The following is an 18,541-nucleotide window of genomic DNA, read 5'->3' on the forward strand; positions in this document are numbered from 1 at the left end:
ATTATAATGGCCAAGCTTGGCATCAAAGGAGATTTGAGAAAATTCCTTCCTGCCTTCTTGGCAAAATTGTGCATTGTAGGGTGGAGTGATGGTAGAACATTGTAGACAAAGATAAACTTTATTGATATATTGATTAGTTTTGCTGAATTATATTTCTCTGTCTGTGTCCCTTTTGCCTTCTCTCCCTTTCTTTCTCTCATTCTTTGTTATAAAGGATAACCCTTTAAGATGTGAAAGGGAAAAGGTGTATTAACAGATGTAGGTGATATAAAAAACAAAAGATATCAATAAAAGTTTATTTAAAAAAAAAAAGGGACCCCTGACTCCAAGTCCCTCACTCTTTTTAATATACCATTTCAGTAAGTAAAATGCAAACCATTTTTGATGGGCTTAAAATCTGATATTGTAATTCTGTTATAAAAAGAGCACTTTTGTAGAAAGTGAGGATACAGTTTATTTACTGTGGGTGAATGAAGAGACTTTAAAACAGACAACTTTTCTATGTGATCTTGTAATTTGAAATTTTCTCTGAGTAGAATAACAGTCCTGTTTTGTTTTGTTTTTTTTAATGACTTCATAGATGAGTAAATTTAGAATAGGTGTGTTTTTAACCAGGCAACTCTTCCCCTAAGACAGAGCAGTGGTCTATGGACTGTGGCAAATCAAGGTGTTATTTCGGAGCAATTGGCTTCTTGTTAAAAAACCAAGGATGCATTTATGTCATCATATAAACATTAATGACAATAAAGATCATTTAACAAGCTTTCCATCATCTGTGTACAATTGAGAACTGGCTTTTTTCCCATTTTAACTGATTTTTTAGTTATCTGCTTTTATAGGTGCTAGTAAATTTCTCCTTTTTCTTGCTAATCTCTTCTCTAGAGCCCATTGATTTGTGTATTAATAAGGACTGTTTTTAATGTTTTTGTCTTTGTTATTTTAGGGAAACATTCACTAGTATTTAATTTAGACTTTCTCTGCCTATGCTGGATACCTATATAGAACCAAGAAGACAACTATTGTCTAAGGCTAGAAATAAGATTGAATGAAATAACTGAATGCATCTTAACTGATTTTTCTTATAATAAATTGGATCCACTTAAGCTGATATTTTTACCATCAGTTTTTAAAAATAAAATCTGATAGTAGGGTTATTAAGCATATCTATTTTATTTTTTGACTCATGATAACTCGCTCAGGGTCAAGATCTCAAATGGGACCATACTCAGTTTTAGAGGTGTTATCAGAAGGAAATACTGTGTGGCTTTGGTTGAAGCATTGTAAAGAAGGATTGCCCAAGACATGAACCAAAGATTCCATTCCAAATTATTCACATTGTCCAACTGGTATGATTGCATTAGCATTCCCACTTAGGCTTGCATTAAAACAAACAAAAAACAAAAATCCTTACCATTTGTATAATCCTTTAAACCTTACAAAGGACTTTATATGTGACTTCACCATAATCCTAAGATGTAAGTTGTCCAGTTATTAGTAATAATAACTAACATTGTGGGAGAATCATTGAACAAACTGGTGGCCACCAAAATGGATATGGGCTAGTGGCCAGGAGAGGCTGAGTGTGTGGCCTGGAAAATGGACTTAGCATTAGGTGGATCCTTACTGTCCATGCTGTCTTGGCTGTTTTCCCAATGGAAAGAGTTAAAGGAAGTTATGGGTATTATTTACCTGTTGTTGTTGTTGTTGTTGTTGTTGTTGTTGTTTTTGTTTTTCTGGGAGAGTTTCTAGCCTTTTTAAAAGTCAGATCTACCTAGGATTGCAGGAGCTGGAGGCTTATGGTTAGAGCCAACAAAGCTATATTCATTCACTGGCCATTCTCTGAGTGACTTCTTTACCTTAGTGTCCATCTTTGCCAGGGTTACAAAACACTTGAACTTCTAGACCAGGAATATAGAGATCCAGGTTTATCATCCTTTTGTCTTGACTCTTTTTAACTCAAGAACATTTCTTCCAGAGCTTATGTGTAAGTGTGTGGGAGATGGAGCATGGTGAGGGACATTTTGGCCTGCAGTACAGTTCACCAGTAAAAAACATCAAGCTAGGGGCAAGTGTACAATAATAAAAACAAAGCTCCCTGACCCTAGGGAGCTTATAATAAGATAGGATGTACTAGGGGCACATTAGGGATCAAGGCCATTGGGTTACAAGACATTTGAGAGATCCCTTTAAGCTGGGGGAAAGGAAGAAGGAGCAAGATCAAGGGAACTGGAAGAAGGACTTTAGCAACTGAGCCAGAGCAGATTCCTCTAATCTTGTTAAATTCTGGGCATTAGACTCAGTACCACCTGTCACAGGCAGGGCAAATAAATCTCTCAGAGCCTAGAGGCCTTTGGCGCAGGTTATTGGCTGGGCTAGGGATGTCCATGACATATTCCAGCTGGATGCTGGATATTTATAATGTCTTGGTCAATGGATATGCTCTCCATTAGTATTTAAAGAAATGATCCATCCACACCAAGAAACTCAAACTCCATGTCTATATTGTGCTTCCTTTTGTGTCGGTATATTTCTCGCACTAAAATGGAAGTTTTTGAGGGCAGAGGTTGCTTCATTTTTCTATTTAGAACCTCAACATCTATCACAGGATTTGGCCCTTATTAGGGTCTTAATGGATGCTTATGAAATCAAACTGAACTAAATTGGGAATTAACATGTTGTCTAATCTTCCACCAGAGTGATAGACCCATTTCCTTGGCCTCTGCTTTAGCTTGGCTCTAACCTAACTAAACTCTAGCTCCCAAGGTGAATAATAATAATAGCATCTATCTCCTTTTATTATGAGAACAGATGAAATGATATATAAGAATGAAATGAAATAAAATGAGAATAAACAAAATAATATTAGAATATGCCTTTAACCAATCTTTTTTTTTTTTCCTTTTTCTTTTTTCTTTGCTGAAGCAATTGGGGTTAAGTGACTTGCCCAGGGTCACACAGCTAGGAAGTGTTAAGCGTCTGAGGTCAGATTTGAACTCAGGTCCTCCTAACTTCTGGATTGTTGCTCTATCCACTGCATCACTTATCTGCTCCCAATCTTAAAGCGGCATGCTCATGTTGGCTATTGCCACTGCTACCATTATTACTACTAATATAACTGCTGCTATGATTGGTATTGCTGTTACTATTATGGCTCATGAATTTTCTTTATTGGGTCTTTCTCTCTGGGAAAAGTCACTAGCTTTGAATTTGAAGCATTTACCCTCAAGTACATGACTACTTTTTAAAATATATATATTATTATTCTAGGTGGTGCAATGGATAGAGCACCAGCCCTGAAGTCAGGAGGACCTAAGTTCAGATCTGGCCTCAGACACTTAATATTAACTGGCCTGGGCAAGTTACTTAACCCCAATTGCCTCAGCCAAACAAATAAATAAATAATAAACTTACTCAAACAAAAGTATATTATTAAATTTTTTTATTTTCAAAACACATGCATAGATAATTTTCAACATTTACCCTTGTAAAATCTTGTGTTCCAATTTTTCCCTTCCCTCCTCCCAGTAGATGGCAAGTAATCCAATATATGTTAAGCATGTGCAGTTCTTTTATACATATTTCCACATTTATCATGCTGCACACGAAAAATCAGATCAAAAAGGAAAAAAAATGAGAAAGAAAATAAAAAGCAAGTTAACAACAACAAAAAAAGTGAAAATATATGCTGTGATCTCACAGCCCTCTCTCAGGGTGTAGATGGCTCTCTCCATCACAAGACCATTGGAACTGGCCTGAACCATCTCACTGTTGAAAAGAGCCATGTTTATCAGAATTGATCATTATATAATCTTGCTTTTGCTGTGAAGTACATGACTTCTTGGGCAACTAGGTGGTTCAGTGGATAGAGCACCAGGCCTAGAGTCAAGAAGATCTAGATTCAAATATGACTTCAGACTCTTACTGTTAACTGGGCAAGTCACTGAACCCTGTTTGCCTCAGTTTACTTACCTGTAAAATGAGCTGGAGAAGGGAATGGCAAAGCACTCCAATATCTGAGCCAAGAAAACACCAAAAGGGAAGACCCAACTGAAAAAATACCTTAACAAAATCAACAGCATGGCTTCTAGAGTTTTCTTGCTTTGTCCCAATCTTTTCTAAATAGATTAAGTGAACCCAGGTTTAGACAACTAGATTTAGAGTCAGATCTGGGGTACATTTCCCATCTCTGCTACTTCTTAGGATCATTCTCTCCCCACTTTGGGCTTCTGTAAATGAGGGAGCCTGAAAAATGTTCTTGGATTTCTCTCCCATTTGTAAATCTAGGGGCTGCCAACATTAAGACTGGGGGGAAAGGCCTGGGGGCAAACAACATATCCTGCTTGGGTAATTGGTTCCCTAGTTACAATCGTAGCAACATCTGTTAAAGGATATTCTGTTAAGCATCGTAATGAACTCCATTGCCTGGCATTTATTTTGGCTCAGGAGTGTAAGTAATTGGTTGTAGCTGCTGTCACCCTTCCTTCAGGGGTAGAAATATTGTTGCTGATAGCATGATTTCTTCTGCCAGATTCCCCGCCATCATCACTGACCTTGTTTATAGCATGATAGGAAAAATTAAGCCTGCTTTGCCACCAGCACACTCTTCTCTCTCAACTTTCTGATCATTTGTACCCCGCCCCCTCCCCATCCTTTTTGCTGGGTCCACTAAAAATAATATATATTTTATGTGAACCTCATGAGATCACGCTTGATTTTCACCTGGACTGACCTGAAGCTTAGCAGTCACATCAAATCAAAGAATTACAAAAGGAAAGAAGCTTGGTGCAGATGTAACATAACTATATAGGCACACATACATACATATATAAATGGACTATACACATATATACATAAATATATAGATGGATAGATGGAACACACACACGTATAGATGAAATACACACACACATATATGTATATACCCACATATCAATAGATGAAATACATATACATATATATCACACATACACACATACATAAAGATGGAATATATATGTAATATATATGCATACATACTATATATAAATGAAAGATATTTCCCAATTTACATACTATATTTGCATGTATGCACACATATGTATATATGTGTGTATATGTAATTTATAGTTTTATACATGTGTTATCTTTCCCAAAGAACTCCAAACTTCTGAGGGCAGGAGTTTTTCCACTTCTGTTTTCATAGTATTTAGTGGTATCCTATACACTTACAAAAATCTCTTTAAAGAAGGATTGAAAAGACCCTAGAAGATCTTCTAATTCTGGGATTCTTAGCCATGCTGTGTCTCATGGACCCCTTCGCACCAGAGGTGAAGCTCTACATGAAGTTATGAACCCCAGTTTAAGAATTCCTGATCCAGTGCAACCTCTTTTTTTTTTAATAGCTTATGAAAATGAATTAAATGACTTGATCAAGGTTTTACAAAAAGGAAATATTAGAACCAGGACCAGAATGATTGCCTTTCCCTTAATCCAGAGGTCTTTCCATGAAATCAGTGCAGATTATTTGTCAAACAAAGTATGCATTCTGTGATCTTAGGTAAATGATGCCTTTTTTTTAATCTGATTTTTCGTGTGCAGCTAGAGAATTATAGAAACATGTTTACACATATTGAATTTAACATGCATGTATATGTATGTATGTGTGTGTGTGTGTGTATATATATATATATATATATAGGCTTTAGAAATAAAAAAAATTAAAAAGAGTCAATAGTTTGTTGATTCTTGCACCATTTCCTTAAATTTTTTTTCTTTTACAAAATTTATTTAAAATTTTCCTAAGGAGAAAAGAAATAGTGTTATTTTTTTTCAAAGCAAAATTACTAAATTGATTTTTCTCCTTAGTGTTCTATTTGAATTTTATTTTATACATATCTTTAGCCCAAGTCATTGAATGTTAAATTGAAATCCAGTTAGGTTTTTCGGTTAATTTAAAAAAAAAAAGTCTGGCAGCTAGAATTCATCCACAAGAATGCTGACACTGTCTTATTTAAAATAGCGTTGCCTGTAAGGGCAGGAGAAGCTATTTAAGACAAACCTCAAGAAGGCTGGTGAAATAATAGCTGGAGTTCTGTTATGTCAGCCAATTCCTCAGCATGGGCTAGCATCGTGATGCCAGAATGGTTATCTTTCACCGAGACGTAAAATCCATTTCTTGATCCCCTTGGTCATTAAAGGGCCTATGGGACTGTAGGCAAGAGCAGGCCTCTCTTCTCTATAGTGTTGGCCAAAGGTTAGTTGGGATGATTCCTTTTTTATGCCTTAGAAATCCTCTTGCTTTAGTTTCAGAAACATAAAACTATAATTCAGTGCCTGAGATAGAGGGGTAGGTGAGAAGGCAATCTTTTGTGGGGATGGTTATTGAATAAATGCTTTAATATACAAGAGAGAATCAGGATATACTCTGTTCTTGTCTACTGTATTTGTATTACAGATCAATGAACTATAGAATTCAAAGAGTTTTTATGTTTTGTTTTATTTTCAAGTTAACTCTCCAGTTAGACCAACCAAACCACTAGTGGGCAGTCTGATCGTCTGATTGGCAGCATTTGGAACAAACCCAGCACATGTCTTTATACCTATTGAGAAACAATATTTCTTAGTTCTCAATTCTTCTGGTTGAGTTTGGATTACAAAATGAATATTAATGTAATAAAATTATAACCCTAGAGTTAGGTGACCTGAGATCAGCTTTTGTAGACAGAATGTCACAGATATTAGCAAATTATATGACTTTTAGCAACCTGCTTTCCTTACTCTCAGTTTAGTCATATATAAAATAAGTATACTGAACTAAAATCAGGACCATTGTAAGAAAATTAATGTTAAAATAAAATTTTGTTCTAATTTAGTTTTATATTAATTAATAAATGATCTTAATTTATTTTAAAATAGCAGAATTATAAAGGAAACCAACTGTATTGGAATCATTACTATATATTACATAAGTTTTATATATGTATGTATACATACATACATACACACACATATATTATATATATACATATATACATATATACGTATATACGTATATGTGTATATATATATATATATCAAGTTTGTGTACTCTAGGTTAAGAACCCTTAGATTATTTTCTGAATTCTTTCTTACTTTAACATCCTGTGATTCTATGATCTGACTTCAAAATCTCATACTTTTTTTTTTTTTTTTACCATATGCTTATGGCATTACTGAAGCTGAGACAAGGTAATGAAAACAGTGCAGAATGAGAGTCAGAGGTTTGAGATTTAAATTGTAGCTTTGAACCAACTTTGCAACCTTGCTTGAAACATAAGTTCTCAGTCTCATTTTCTTCATCTGAAAAGCGAAGGGAATATAGATTTGGTGGTCTCAGAGTTTCCTTCTAACTCCCAAACTGTGAATCTGTGACTTCCTTTCTAAAAATTCTAATATACAATAATACTTCATTACATTAATATGCCACAATGTGTTTAGCTATTCCCAAATCACTAGGTACCTTAATTTTTTTTTTTTTTTTTTTTTTTTTTTTTTTTTTTTGCTTTCTCATGTGCTGCTGTGCATATTGTGGCTTATTTAGGACTTTTCTTTTTCTCTTCAACATTCTTTGGAACAAGTGTCTAGTAGTGGGATTATTAGTTTAAAAAAATGTAAATTTACATAATTTTCAGGTGTCTTTACATCCCACTAAATTAACAAGCAGGATATAGATAAAAGTTGTTTTGGTCACTGTGCTGCTACATGGTTGACAGAATCATAATGTGGTCCAGCCATTCAAGAAAACTATTTGGAATTGTGCAGAAAAAAATAATTTGTGAATTGTGTGTGTGTGTGTGTGTGTGTGTGTGTGTGTGTGTGTGTGTTTAAAGACTCAGACTAAAAGTAGTTGAAAACACCATGACTGATGTCATCCACTATTGATTGGAAGCAAATACAACTCTCCACAATATTTTGCCAACCAAAAGTTACAGTTTAATTTTCTTAATGGTGCTAGAACTTATGAGAGTAATATTTCCTACACCAGCTTATTTCAAATTAAAATGAATAAAAACATTGAAGCTGCCATCTTGAGAATGTGTGTGCTGTGAAAATGTGTTTACTCGCCCCACAGACACTGTTTACTGTGTCCATATGTTGACATCATGCAGAAAATGAGAACAATTTTTAAAATAAATGATTCTATCACGTAATACAATTGTAGTAACAACAGCAATTTTGAAATGACAAGATAATAACTTAATTTTATCATAATATGCAGAATGTAGGATTTCAAAATTGGATTTCAGAATTTTCTTGCTGATGGAGACAGTAATCAACACAAATATCCCATGTGATAGTGACTTACTTGTATATTGTTTCAGGAAAACGAATGTAGATAGAAGACAGCTCTAATACTCTAATAAAGAGTGTCCCTTACATGTTATGGAAATTTGCCAAAATAGTTAAATATGGAGACAAATTCTTCAAATCTAGCAAACGTTGACTTAATTCCTTAATATTGTCCTTGCATAGTATTTGTTTCCATAAGTAATTGTCCCTTTAGGATCTCTCTGTGGGTGAGTGTTTGTGGGTGTGCGTGTGGGTGTGGGTGTATGCACACATTGAATACTGGAAACTAAGTTTGGTTCCCAGCTGTGGATTCTGTTTTAAGTTCTACCTCTGACCTGCCATATGCAATTAAACAAGTCACATCACCACTGTCTGGGTCTTGACCGGCTTATTTTATGAAGTGGAATAATAATGCCTGTTATCAGGCATTAATTATGAAGCACTTTGAACTCCTTGGATGAAACATTTAATATGAATTTACTCAGCCTTGTAAATAAGTTTAAAAAATTAATTGACCTGCACAAATTTGTCACTATCCCTTCTTTTCCTCTTATATGAAAGTTACACTGAGAGTAAAATTGGATAAAATTAGCATTCCCTTCGACTTCTGCATTGCTCTATATTCTTTCTGGCCTTGTTTGAAGAGAAGAGGAGCTATTTCAAGGTGGATAGTCACTACATAATCCACTAAAATGAAAGGAAGATCAGAAGACACTTCACTATAGAACCAAATTACAAAGAGCATAAGCATTCAGAACATTAAATTGGGAAGTTATATAAAATATCATCTAGAATCTAGGATTTGGAGCTTTGAATGCTCTCATTTTAGAGTTGAGATACTGAGGTCCAGGGAGATAGAGTGATTTCAGTTTCAAAATCATAGAGCAAAAACAACTTCCATAGTTCTTGCAAAGGATCTCTACATTTTATTTTGCTCCCTTGAGCCAAGATTAAATCGAAACTTTTCTTTTCCTACCTGTGAGTGGAATAGAATATCAACAATAATTCAAAAGCTAAAAAACATGTTCCTAGGATGCTAGTAAATCTGGGGCTTGCTTGCCTCTGAGTCTATGCTGAATCTCTGTTTTGTTATTTATGAATGGTTTCAATAACTTAATGTTTGCTTGAGATGTCAAGTCAATTGATTTATGATATGACTTGTTTAATTGTAAGACAGGTCAGAGATAGAATCCAAAACAGAATCCACAGATGGGTATGAAATTTATTTTCTAGTATGTAGAGTAGTCTTACCACAATTCTCTTCCTCCCTTCTTCCCCCTTCCCTTTTCTTTCCACTTTTCCTCCTCTTCTTCTTTATCTTCTTCCCGCCTCTGTCTATCTCCATCTCCATCTCCCTGTCTTCTCCCTCTCTCTCTATCTGTCTCTGTCTCTCTCTCTTTGTCTCTGTCTCTATCTGTCTCTCTCTTTCACACACACAGAGACAGAGAGAGAGAGAGAGAGTGAGAGAGAGAGAGAGAGAGAGATATTCTCATAGACACTAAGAGAAAAGTTTCCTATGAAAAAACATTTTATACAAGGGAAACATTAAGGAAGTCAGTCAGGGTTTGCCAGTTTTGATGACTCTATCTTGATGCTTGGCTATTTTGACATTTCCAAAATGCTAAGAGATGCTCTTTAATAATCAACAAAGTTGTTTTCCTGAGGGATGTATTTTTCTGTGTTAACCCAAGATCAGGTTGAAACATTTAAAGAGTTGGAGGGAAAAGCTACTAGTCATTGGTTCAGTTCTAGGTGGGAAGAAGGTCTCCATTGCCCCATGCTAACATGTATGTATATTATGCATATATGTGTGCATACACATACAAATGTACAAATATTTATGAATGTATAAGCATGACATTTGTGTGGCTATACAGGCACCTATATGTAAATATGTATTCATATCTGCATCTGTGTATCACTGATTTAGCTGAAAGGATACAACGTTCCAAATATTTTTGTATGTATTATATATATGCAAACTTATATACAGTAATACCAAAGCAGATACATGTGTGTGTGTGTGTGTGTGTGTGTGTGTGTGTGTGTAGCAGTGACTCAGATAAAGGAATACATACAAAGTTCCAAATATTTATGTTGATACCTGGGGCAAACAGCAAGATAAAAAATAAAGAAAAAGCTCATATGAGTGACCTTTTTAAATGGAAGTCTACAGAGGAGCTCTCCACTTCTTCATCCTCCATTCAGAGGGATCCCAAAAGTAGAGGAAACTGATGAGGTATGAAAACCAAGGCTGAAGTGATCTTGTAGGAAGTGAAGGTTCATTGGGATATGATATATATAGTGTATATATAGTATAAAGTATGCTATAAAGAGATATAGTGTAAAGGAGAGCAACAGATTGGGAAATGAAGAGAACATCATTAACTTAAAGAATCCCTCACTTTTTCACAATCCTTTCCCTCCATGAGGAAAAATAAAAGTCAGAAAGGCAGAATTCTGCCTCAGACACTTATGAGCTTTGTGACGCTAAGTAAGTCACCTAACATATCCCAAACTCAACTTCCTCATCTGTAAAATGGGAATAAACATTCATATTACAACGTGGTTGTGAAGATCAAATAGGATGTTAAATGTAAAGTATTCTGTAAACTCAGAAGCACTCTATAAATGTAGTTATCATGTTAATATTAATACAAAAAAGACACAAAGTTACAGATCGATCCAAGGACAAATGTTAAACTTTATTGTTAAAAATATAAAAGTAATAGTGTTACTTACAACCAGAAATAACCTGAAATAGTTATGACCAGAAACCAGGATTAAAATCAAGGCTAGAATAGGAAGGGTAAATCTGAGATTTGATAATGGGAGTAGCCATGGCAACACTGGAAAGAAGGATGAGGACTTTGAATAAAGACTAGAGAAATTGCATGAGAAGGGACATTGCTGATTGAAAGGGTAACATAAACCCAGAACAGTGCTCTGTCACCATCATAGCAAAGAAAGAATTCATTGAATGGAATGGATCTGAGGTCTGAATTGTCTTGGGGACTGAAGTGTGGGCAGCTTTTGTTGGAAGAAAAAGACCTTATGTAAGGATGGAGATAAATAGAAGTAGATAAAGTATTAAAACATGTTGGGAATCTATGTTTATGAGCAAGAGAAGAATATAGTGGGTGGGTTCTTGAAATCTTTGAGCAAGCCTACATTGCAATACTTACAATGATTAATTTTGAATCAATGCCATCTTTCTGTTAAAAAAAAAAAACCTAATTTAAGAGCAGTACAGACAACAGGAATTAAGCATGTAGAATGTGACCTATTAAATGGCCCCGCAGTCTCATTTTTGTTTTATGAAATGGCTATGCTATTTCAAAAAGCCAATGTAAAAATTATCCAAGTTAAGGGAACAGAAATTTCTTAAGCAAAAACATATTCATTTGTTGTTTATATTTATTACTGGTTTTATTCTTGGCGAGAAATCCCCTCTAACTTTAACATGTTGTGGTTCTGTCATAGTTAATATCAACACATGAACCTCATATCAAACCTTGATTTTGCTGTAAATACATAAACAAACAAATATATATTAACACATTCACATTCTCTCTGTTTCTCTCTATATTTTACACACACACACACACACACACACACACATACACACACATCAATTAACATGGGAAATTAATCATTCTAATCCCTCAAATGGATTAAGGCAGAGGTTAAATGATTTGTTCAGAATTAAATGTCTGGGATTGAATTTGAACTCAGGAAGATGAGCCTTCTCACTCTAGGCTCAGAGCTCTATACACTGAGCAATAACAGAGTTTCTAAATACCTCAGTCTGCTACTTTCAGGACCAGTAATCCTAGATTAGCTAAACAAACAAACAAACCAGCAACCCATCTTTCCATATACCATTATGCTATAGAAATAAATTACTTGTTTCCTGTTTCCAAGGTGCTTAATTGCTGAATACATTTTTGAAAACTACTTTGTGGCAAAATTCTGCCTTATTTATGGCTTCTTATGCTTCCAATTTGGATTTGTAGGTACTTTATTGCTAAGATTTGACTGCTAGATGCTCAAATGGAAATAACATTGGGCAATGGGTGGGAGGGAGGAGAAATCAGATTCAATTATTTCCACTGAAAATAAATTTCTAAAGTCTTTTTCTTCTTTTTTTTTTAATGACTGGTAGCAACTATCTTTAAAAAACTGAATTGCACGCTTTTGGTAATCTATCACCATTCATTCATTCATCAATTCATTCATTCAGCAAATATTGTATAAACCCAATGCTTTACACTATGTTAGATCCAGAGGATAAAAAAGACAAAAATGGAACATTTCCTGCCCTCAAAGTGCTTACAGACAGCAGAGCAAAACTTGTATACAAATAAGTCAAGGCAATATATATACAGAATAAATACAAAATAATTTGAAGAAGGTAAACTCTAACAACCAGGAAATGAGGAAGTTAGGAAGGCATTTCCTGCCCTATTTCCTCTGTATTCTGTTTTTCTATCTACTCCTTTCATAGATTTTTTTTTTTTTTGTGAAACAATTTGTCTCAGATTTCTGGTCAACAGAAAGGGTTCTTCGTAGCCTTTATTTTTATTATTCAATGGAAAGTGCCCTGATCTTGGAATCAGGAGTATTTGAGATAAATTAATAACATAACAAATAAATGAATAATATCCTGTTGTCCTGTGTTACTCCTCCAGAATTTTCAGATATTGTTGTCTTCCTTTGCATTCTGCTAAAAAGAGAAATTAGAGCTGGAAGGGAACCTTAAAGATCATCCTAGCCTCTTAGTTTATACATGGAAAAATTGAGGCCTAGAAAAGGGAAGTGATTCATAATTCAATAATTGTTGATGGCAAAGAATACTGCTGTAAACCTGGGTCCTATGAGTGGCAATCCAATGAACTTTCTCCTGCTATGACATTCTGCCTGGTATTTGTATAACCTACTACAGTATTAGGAAAATTCATCTTTCCTAAAATGTATCATCCCTATGCGTGTCTTTTTCGGTAACCTTTGCTTCTCAATGGCAGAACTTTGATTTTGGTCTTCAAATTCCCATCTCCTGGAATAGTATCTGGCATGGAAGAGGTGTTTAAGAAATGCTTATTGATTAAGAGTGTTCCTTGAATGGTTTTTTTGCCCCTGTTAATTATTTTAAATGTGAGGAAACTCTACCATGGAAATTTTTTGTCTCAAAAGAGCAGAAAATATAGTTCTAATTCATGTAAAAATATACTGTGTAAAAAGAGACTGCTGAGAAATCCTGATGGGTAGAAATCATGAAATAATATTCATAACTGGCATTTATAAGGTTAGTTCACATTTGCAGAGTGTTTTATATATTGTCAACAGGAAGTCACAAAGAGTTCACAATTCATACAGCGGTTTGCATATTTATGACTGTAAAACAAAAAAGGAGGAGATACCAGGATTTCCACCTAAAAGGGCATAACTTGGGGAAAGGTGCAGTTAAAGTGGGAAAAGTACTAAACCTCAGCCAAAGGGGAGAAGCAAGGCAGTAGCACAAACCACATGTTTTTCCCTTTGGGACTTTTAGACCATGAAGATTTGATAGTCTCCTTATCTACAAAAGTTCCAACTGCACAAGCCTGATGTGGACTGGTGCCTGACTTGACTTGAAGGACTTACGGAGAACCCAGTTTGGGACACAAACAGCAGATTCTGTTAGCCCAAGTACATTCAGGACCTCCTGCATACTCTGAATCCAATGTTTCTGGAAAATACGGCCACTCCAAAAAACAAAACAAAAAAAATAAATTTAGGGATCCCTTAGCAGTCCCTAATAGTATTTAAAGAAAGTTCTTCAGGAGTTTTCCACAAATCCACACCAAAGTATGGAAGAATTTCTTAAGCAATCTAGGAGAACAGTATGGCCTTGGGTCATTGGATGAAAGCAACTGGCCACATCACATGTAGGAAATATTTTATTACTGACTGAGACAAGTTCTTTAGGCCTCTAGTTTAAAAGGCAAGCCTTCTAGAAGTAACAAAAGGAACAGCCAAGGCTGAGCAATTGTGGAGTTAGAGCCCTGTAAGAGAGGAAAGAAGTGTTTTCTTCATCTCCTCTCACTCATAAGCCATTATGCCTAATAACACATTTCCTTGCCTTATAAGGAAACACCCAAAGCCTCAGTTGGAGAGATTTTGAAGCCCAATGAAAGAACCAAAGATATACCTCAGAGAGTAAAAAATTTCAAAGAACAAGTCTCTACAGCAGAAAAGAAAGCTTTGTACTTGAGAAACCCAGATATAGACTCAAGAAAGCATTGGGCATGGCAGTAGAGAGTTGCAATGTGAAAAGAGTCAGCTTCTGAGAGCCCAGCTGGACAACCCACCCCTTAGAGATAATGTGCCCGGTGGGGAGCTGTGGGAGGCTTTCCAGGCCTTGTAGTCCAGAGTCTTGGCCATGTGTGTTTCTTCCCTGTGTACTGCCTTCACACTCTAGTCTTTGTTTCCATCTACTTTTTTAATAGATGTGTGTATTGGAGGAGAAAGTGTCCCAGATTTCTGGTGAGGGGAAGATATGTTTTGTAGCTACTGTGTGTATTCTTCCATTTGTAGCATTTCTCTGCAAAGATCTAATTATGGTAGCCTGCCTGTGATGATTCTTGAGCAATAATAGCGACCTAGACTCTCATCATACCTTAGAGTTTTCAGGGACCCAAGCTAGGAATGTAAGTAGAGGGGTTTTACATTTGTTATTATCCCCTTTTAAATTCTTCAATGTTGGTGACATGTCAGGTCATTTAGATATTAAATATCTGAAACAGAATTTGAATTCTGACCTTGTTGACTTCAACATTCTGTCCACTATGTCATTGAGGCAATTAGGTGAGGCAGTAGAAGACTTAAATTCCATTCCAGCTTCAGACACTTACTAGCTCTGAGGCAAATGCCTTAGTTTCCTCATTTGTAAAATAAGAATAAGTCTCCTAAGATTGTTGTGAGGATCAAGTGAGATAATATGTATATGGCACATTATAGGCGCTAGCTTTATTGATATTATTATGATATCATACTACCTCTTGAATTGTTATTTAAGCATAAATGAGTGATGTGAAGACATGATGATGGCACATTCCCAACAGACTACAAAGGGGTCATCAAGATTGTGATATGCCAAATCCTTTTGCTTTTAAGTTTTTGTTTTTAATGATCAATTGATCTGACATGGGAAAGAGTAATTGTCCTGATAGTTGCACCTTTGCAAAGGTTCATCATGCTTCTAGGTTCTAGACCTTTCCTAGTGGTTTGCTGACTTGAGCTGAATTGACAAATTTCAAGTGCCCGTGTACATGAGAAAGTCTGGATGACCATTGGTACTAGAGTCAGAACTCAGGTTCAGGTTCTGTCTATCCTATCTTGATCTAGCCCCTTCAACACTTCACCTCTCAGTTTCTTCACCTGTACAGTAAAGGGCTTGACCTAGGTAGCTTCTGGGTACCTTCCAACTCTGCTTCTGTGACTGAGACAGAAGGCCTGACTGAGCCCTTAAGCTACATGGAGGTATATAAGTCTCCTTCCATCTATGTCTCATCCCTCCCATAAGAAGTTTCTTCCAGCTTTGGGCCTCCTGCCAGGATACATTGGACATAACTAACTCCAGAGATATCATTGCCAGGATTTTCCATCCCACTTGCCTTTGAGGGAGAATTTTGGCTGCTTCAGCAGTTGATATCCTATATACTACCACATACACAATTGATTTCAGTGTGGCTTGTAATGGAACTCAGGACAAGAAGCTGAAGTTGGGGTTAGCTGCATTGAAATGGCCCTGCCATTTCAGAGCCAATAGGAATCAGATCGGAAACCTTATAATTTCCCGCTGATCTTTTTTTTTTTAAAAAAATTATTAGTAGTAAATGTAATTTTAAATTTATGGAATAAGTTGAGCATTTTTAGAACAATACAATAAAAAAGATACTTGCTTATGAAACTGCACATCTACTATGTGCAACTTGCTATTCCTTTCAAATATACAACAGAATTATCATGTAATTTTTTTTCTTTTTCCTTCCTTTTCTCCCCCCTGCCTGCCCTAGAGATGGCAGATGGCTATTTTTAGACAGCAATAAATATATTTATGTATACACACACACACACACACATACACACACGTATCTATTGTTTTTCTCTCTGGATGCAGATAGTATCTTTATTCTTTACAAATAATTTGGGTATTTATAATAATCAAAATAACATTCATTCAAAGTCATTCTCAAAACAATATTGTTGTTACAATATGTAATCTATGTAATTTAAATCCTTGTGATTTCGAATATCAGCATATGAAAAGAGAATCTGATGGAAGGCTGCTACAAACTTTCCTAAGCCCTACTTTGCACTATCTGGAGTTAAGTTAGAAGCTCAGCTTAGCTTGAGAAAGTAGAATTAGGAAAAATGGGAGAAATTTGCAACAAAGCAAATTCATACTTGAGGTAAACAAAATTTTCCTATTAAATATAATAATCTAAAAGTAGAATTGGCAGTATTGGGTTGAAACAGCTAATCTCTTTCTACATAAGTCTTCAAGCAAGGCCTGGATGACCACACATTAATCATTTTCTAGAAGGGATTCAGGTATTGGGTGGACTAGGTCATCAATGAGATCTTTTCTAACTTTGTGTCATAAAGACTCTAATCTTGTCATTTTACAGGTAAGGAAACTAAGGCTCAGAAAAGTTGTGACTTGTCTAAGTCTTATAACTAAAAAATGTCGGGGTGAGGTTTGAATCCCACTCTTGTTTTGTTGCTATTATTTACGCAAGCTGCTTCTATTTCAGATTATAAAAGCAAGACTATGGAAATAGATATTTCAAAGATCTAACTTTTTATTTTAATTTAGAAATTACTTTTCTTGAGAACATATTTTAAAAATACAATTTTTGAACTCTTAAAAAGTTTAAAAGAATATTTGGTAACATTTGATTCTTTAGTTTCTTTCAAGACTCAACTAAGTGCCATTTTTTACATGAAATCTTTTTCTGATCATCCCTTATTTCTTATTCCTTCCCTTCCTATATCTATGTAGTTTTTTTTTCTCTTCATAGCTGCTATATACACACTTGTTTCTTCCTGTTACACATAGAATCCTTGAAAACAAGAGTTTGCTTTTGTCTTTGCTTTCATATTGCCTATACCAAATATATAGCTACTTACCAAATATTTGTGGATTGAATGAATATGCCATAGAAACTGTAACCACCATCAAAGTTAAAAGTTATTTGAGAGAATAGTGAAGGAATGAATTGTTACCATCAGTTGCATAAACAATTCTAACTTCTATTTTCAGAAAAAGAATTTCAACTGCTCTTGGAGAACAAAGTGCCCAGAAGCCAACCTCAGTTCTGTGCAGATGCAAGGAGATGGAGATTTCTTCATCAACCACCTTGGAACCCCCAGTTTGCAGGTTTTCTATGAGGACATCAAAGCATTAGAGGTGAATATTTAGAATATGACACTCTAAATAGCATGCAGAATGTGATTTTATCCTTGCTTCTCTTTCCTCTTACCAAATAGGTCACCATAGAGGCTCATTCACTTAGTGAATTATTCTAGGCATCCAGAGTCTGGGTACAGTATTTGAAAACATCAGCTCTTTTCAGCAGTATTGTATTCAATTTAAAAAGATTTATTCTGTCACTCACATTTTCATAGAGCCCATCACAACAAGAAATTTGCAGAAGTTGGATTAACATCAAAACATAATTGTAATCTTCAGCATTCACAGAAACAGATGACATGTGTACTAGATTCTCCTCGCTGAGCCCCAGGGAAAATATGTTTCGCATGTTGTATATTAATGTAACTCTTGTGGATTAGCTATCCAAAGTTGGTAAATTGTTTACCACCTCAAAAGATAGCTCTTTTCAATAACCACATTCTTTTTAGAAATTTGTGATGCACCTTAATAAATCTACAAGTTGTAGCAAAGCATGTTGTGAGAAAGCTTATCCTTCACTATTATAATGGGCTCCCAAGCTCCTTGCCTTCATTGGAAAGGAGGAGATGAAAAGGGATCTTAAGATTGAATCTGAGGTGAGTTACTTTGTATAGCCATACTCCTCTGTATCATTTCTCTTAGATATTCAAAATTTGGCAATACATTTTTCACCAGTTATTAGCTTTCTGAATTTTTTATCATCCCATAATTAATTGCTTACCTTAGTCTTCACAATATCTCCTTCTTCAAATTACATTTTTCTAAAGCAGATCATGG

At 35.2% G+C, this 18,541-nt stretch overlaps 1 protein-coding gene across 1 annotated transcript in view; it reads left to right on the plus strand.

Moving 5' to 3' along the window:
* NAALADL2 (N-acetylated alpha-linked acidic dipeptidase like 2) overlaps positions 1-18,541 on the plus strand; it is a 979,587-nt gene that overhangs the window by 716,733 nt on the left and 244,313 nt on the right. The window contains exon 10 of the mRNA XM_051983192.1: positions 17,615-17,761. Within this exon, the coding sequence (XP_051839152.1) occupies positions 17,615-17,761 (147 nt within the window). The remainder of the gene's footprint in view (positions 1-17,614; positions 17,762-18,541) is intronic.

Source organism: Antechinus flavipes, chromosome 3 (assembly GCF_016432865.1).
Source record: "Antechinus flavipes isolate AdamAnt ecotype Samford, QLD, Australia chromosome 3, AdamAnt_v2, whole genome shotgun sequence".
In the NCBI taxonomy this organism is placed as follows: Eukaryota; Metazoa; Chordata; class Mammalia; order Dasyuromorphia; family Dasyuridae; genus Antechinus; species Antechinus flavipes.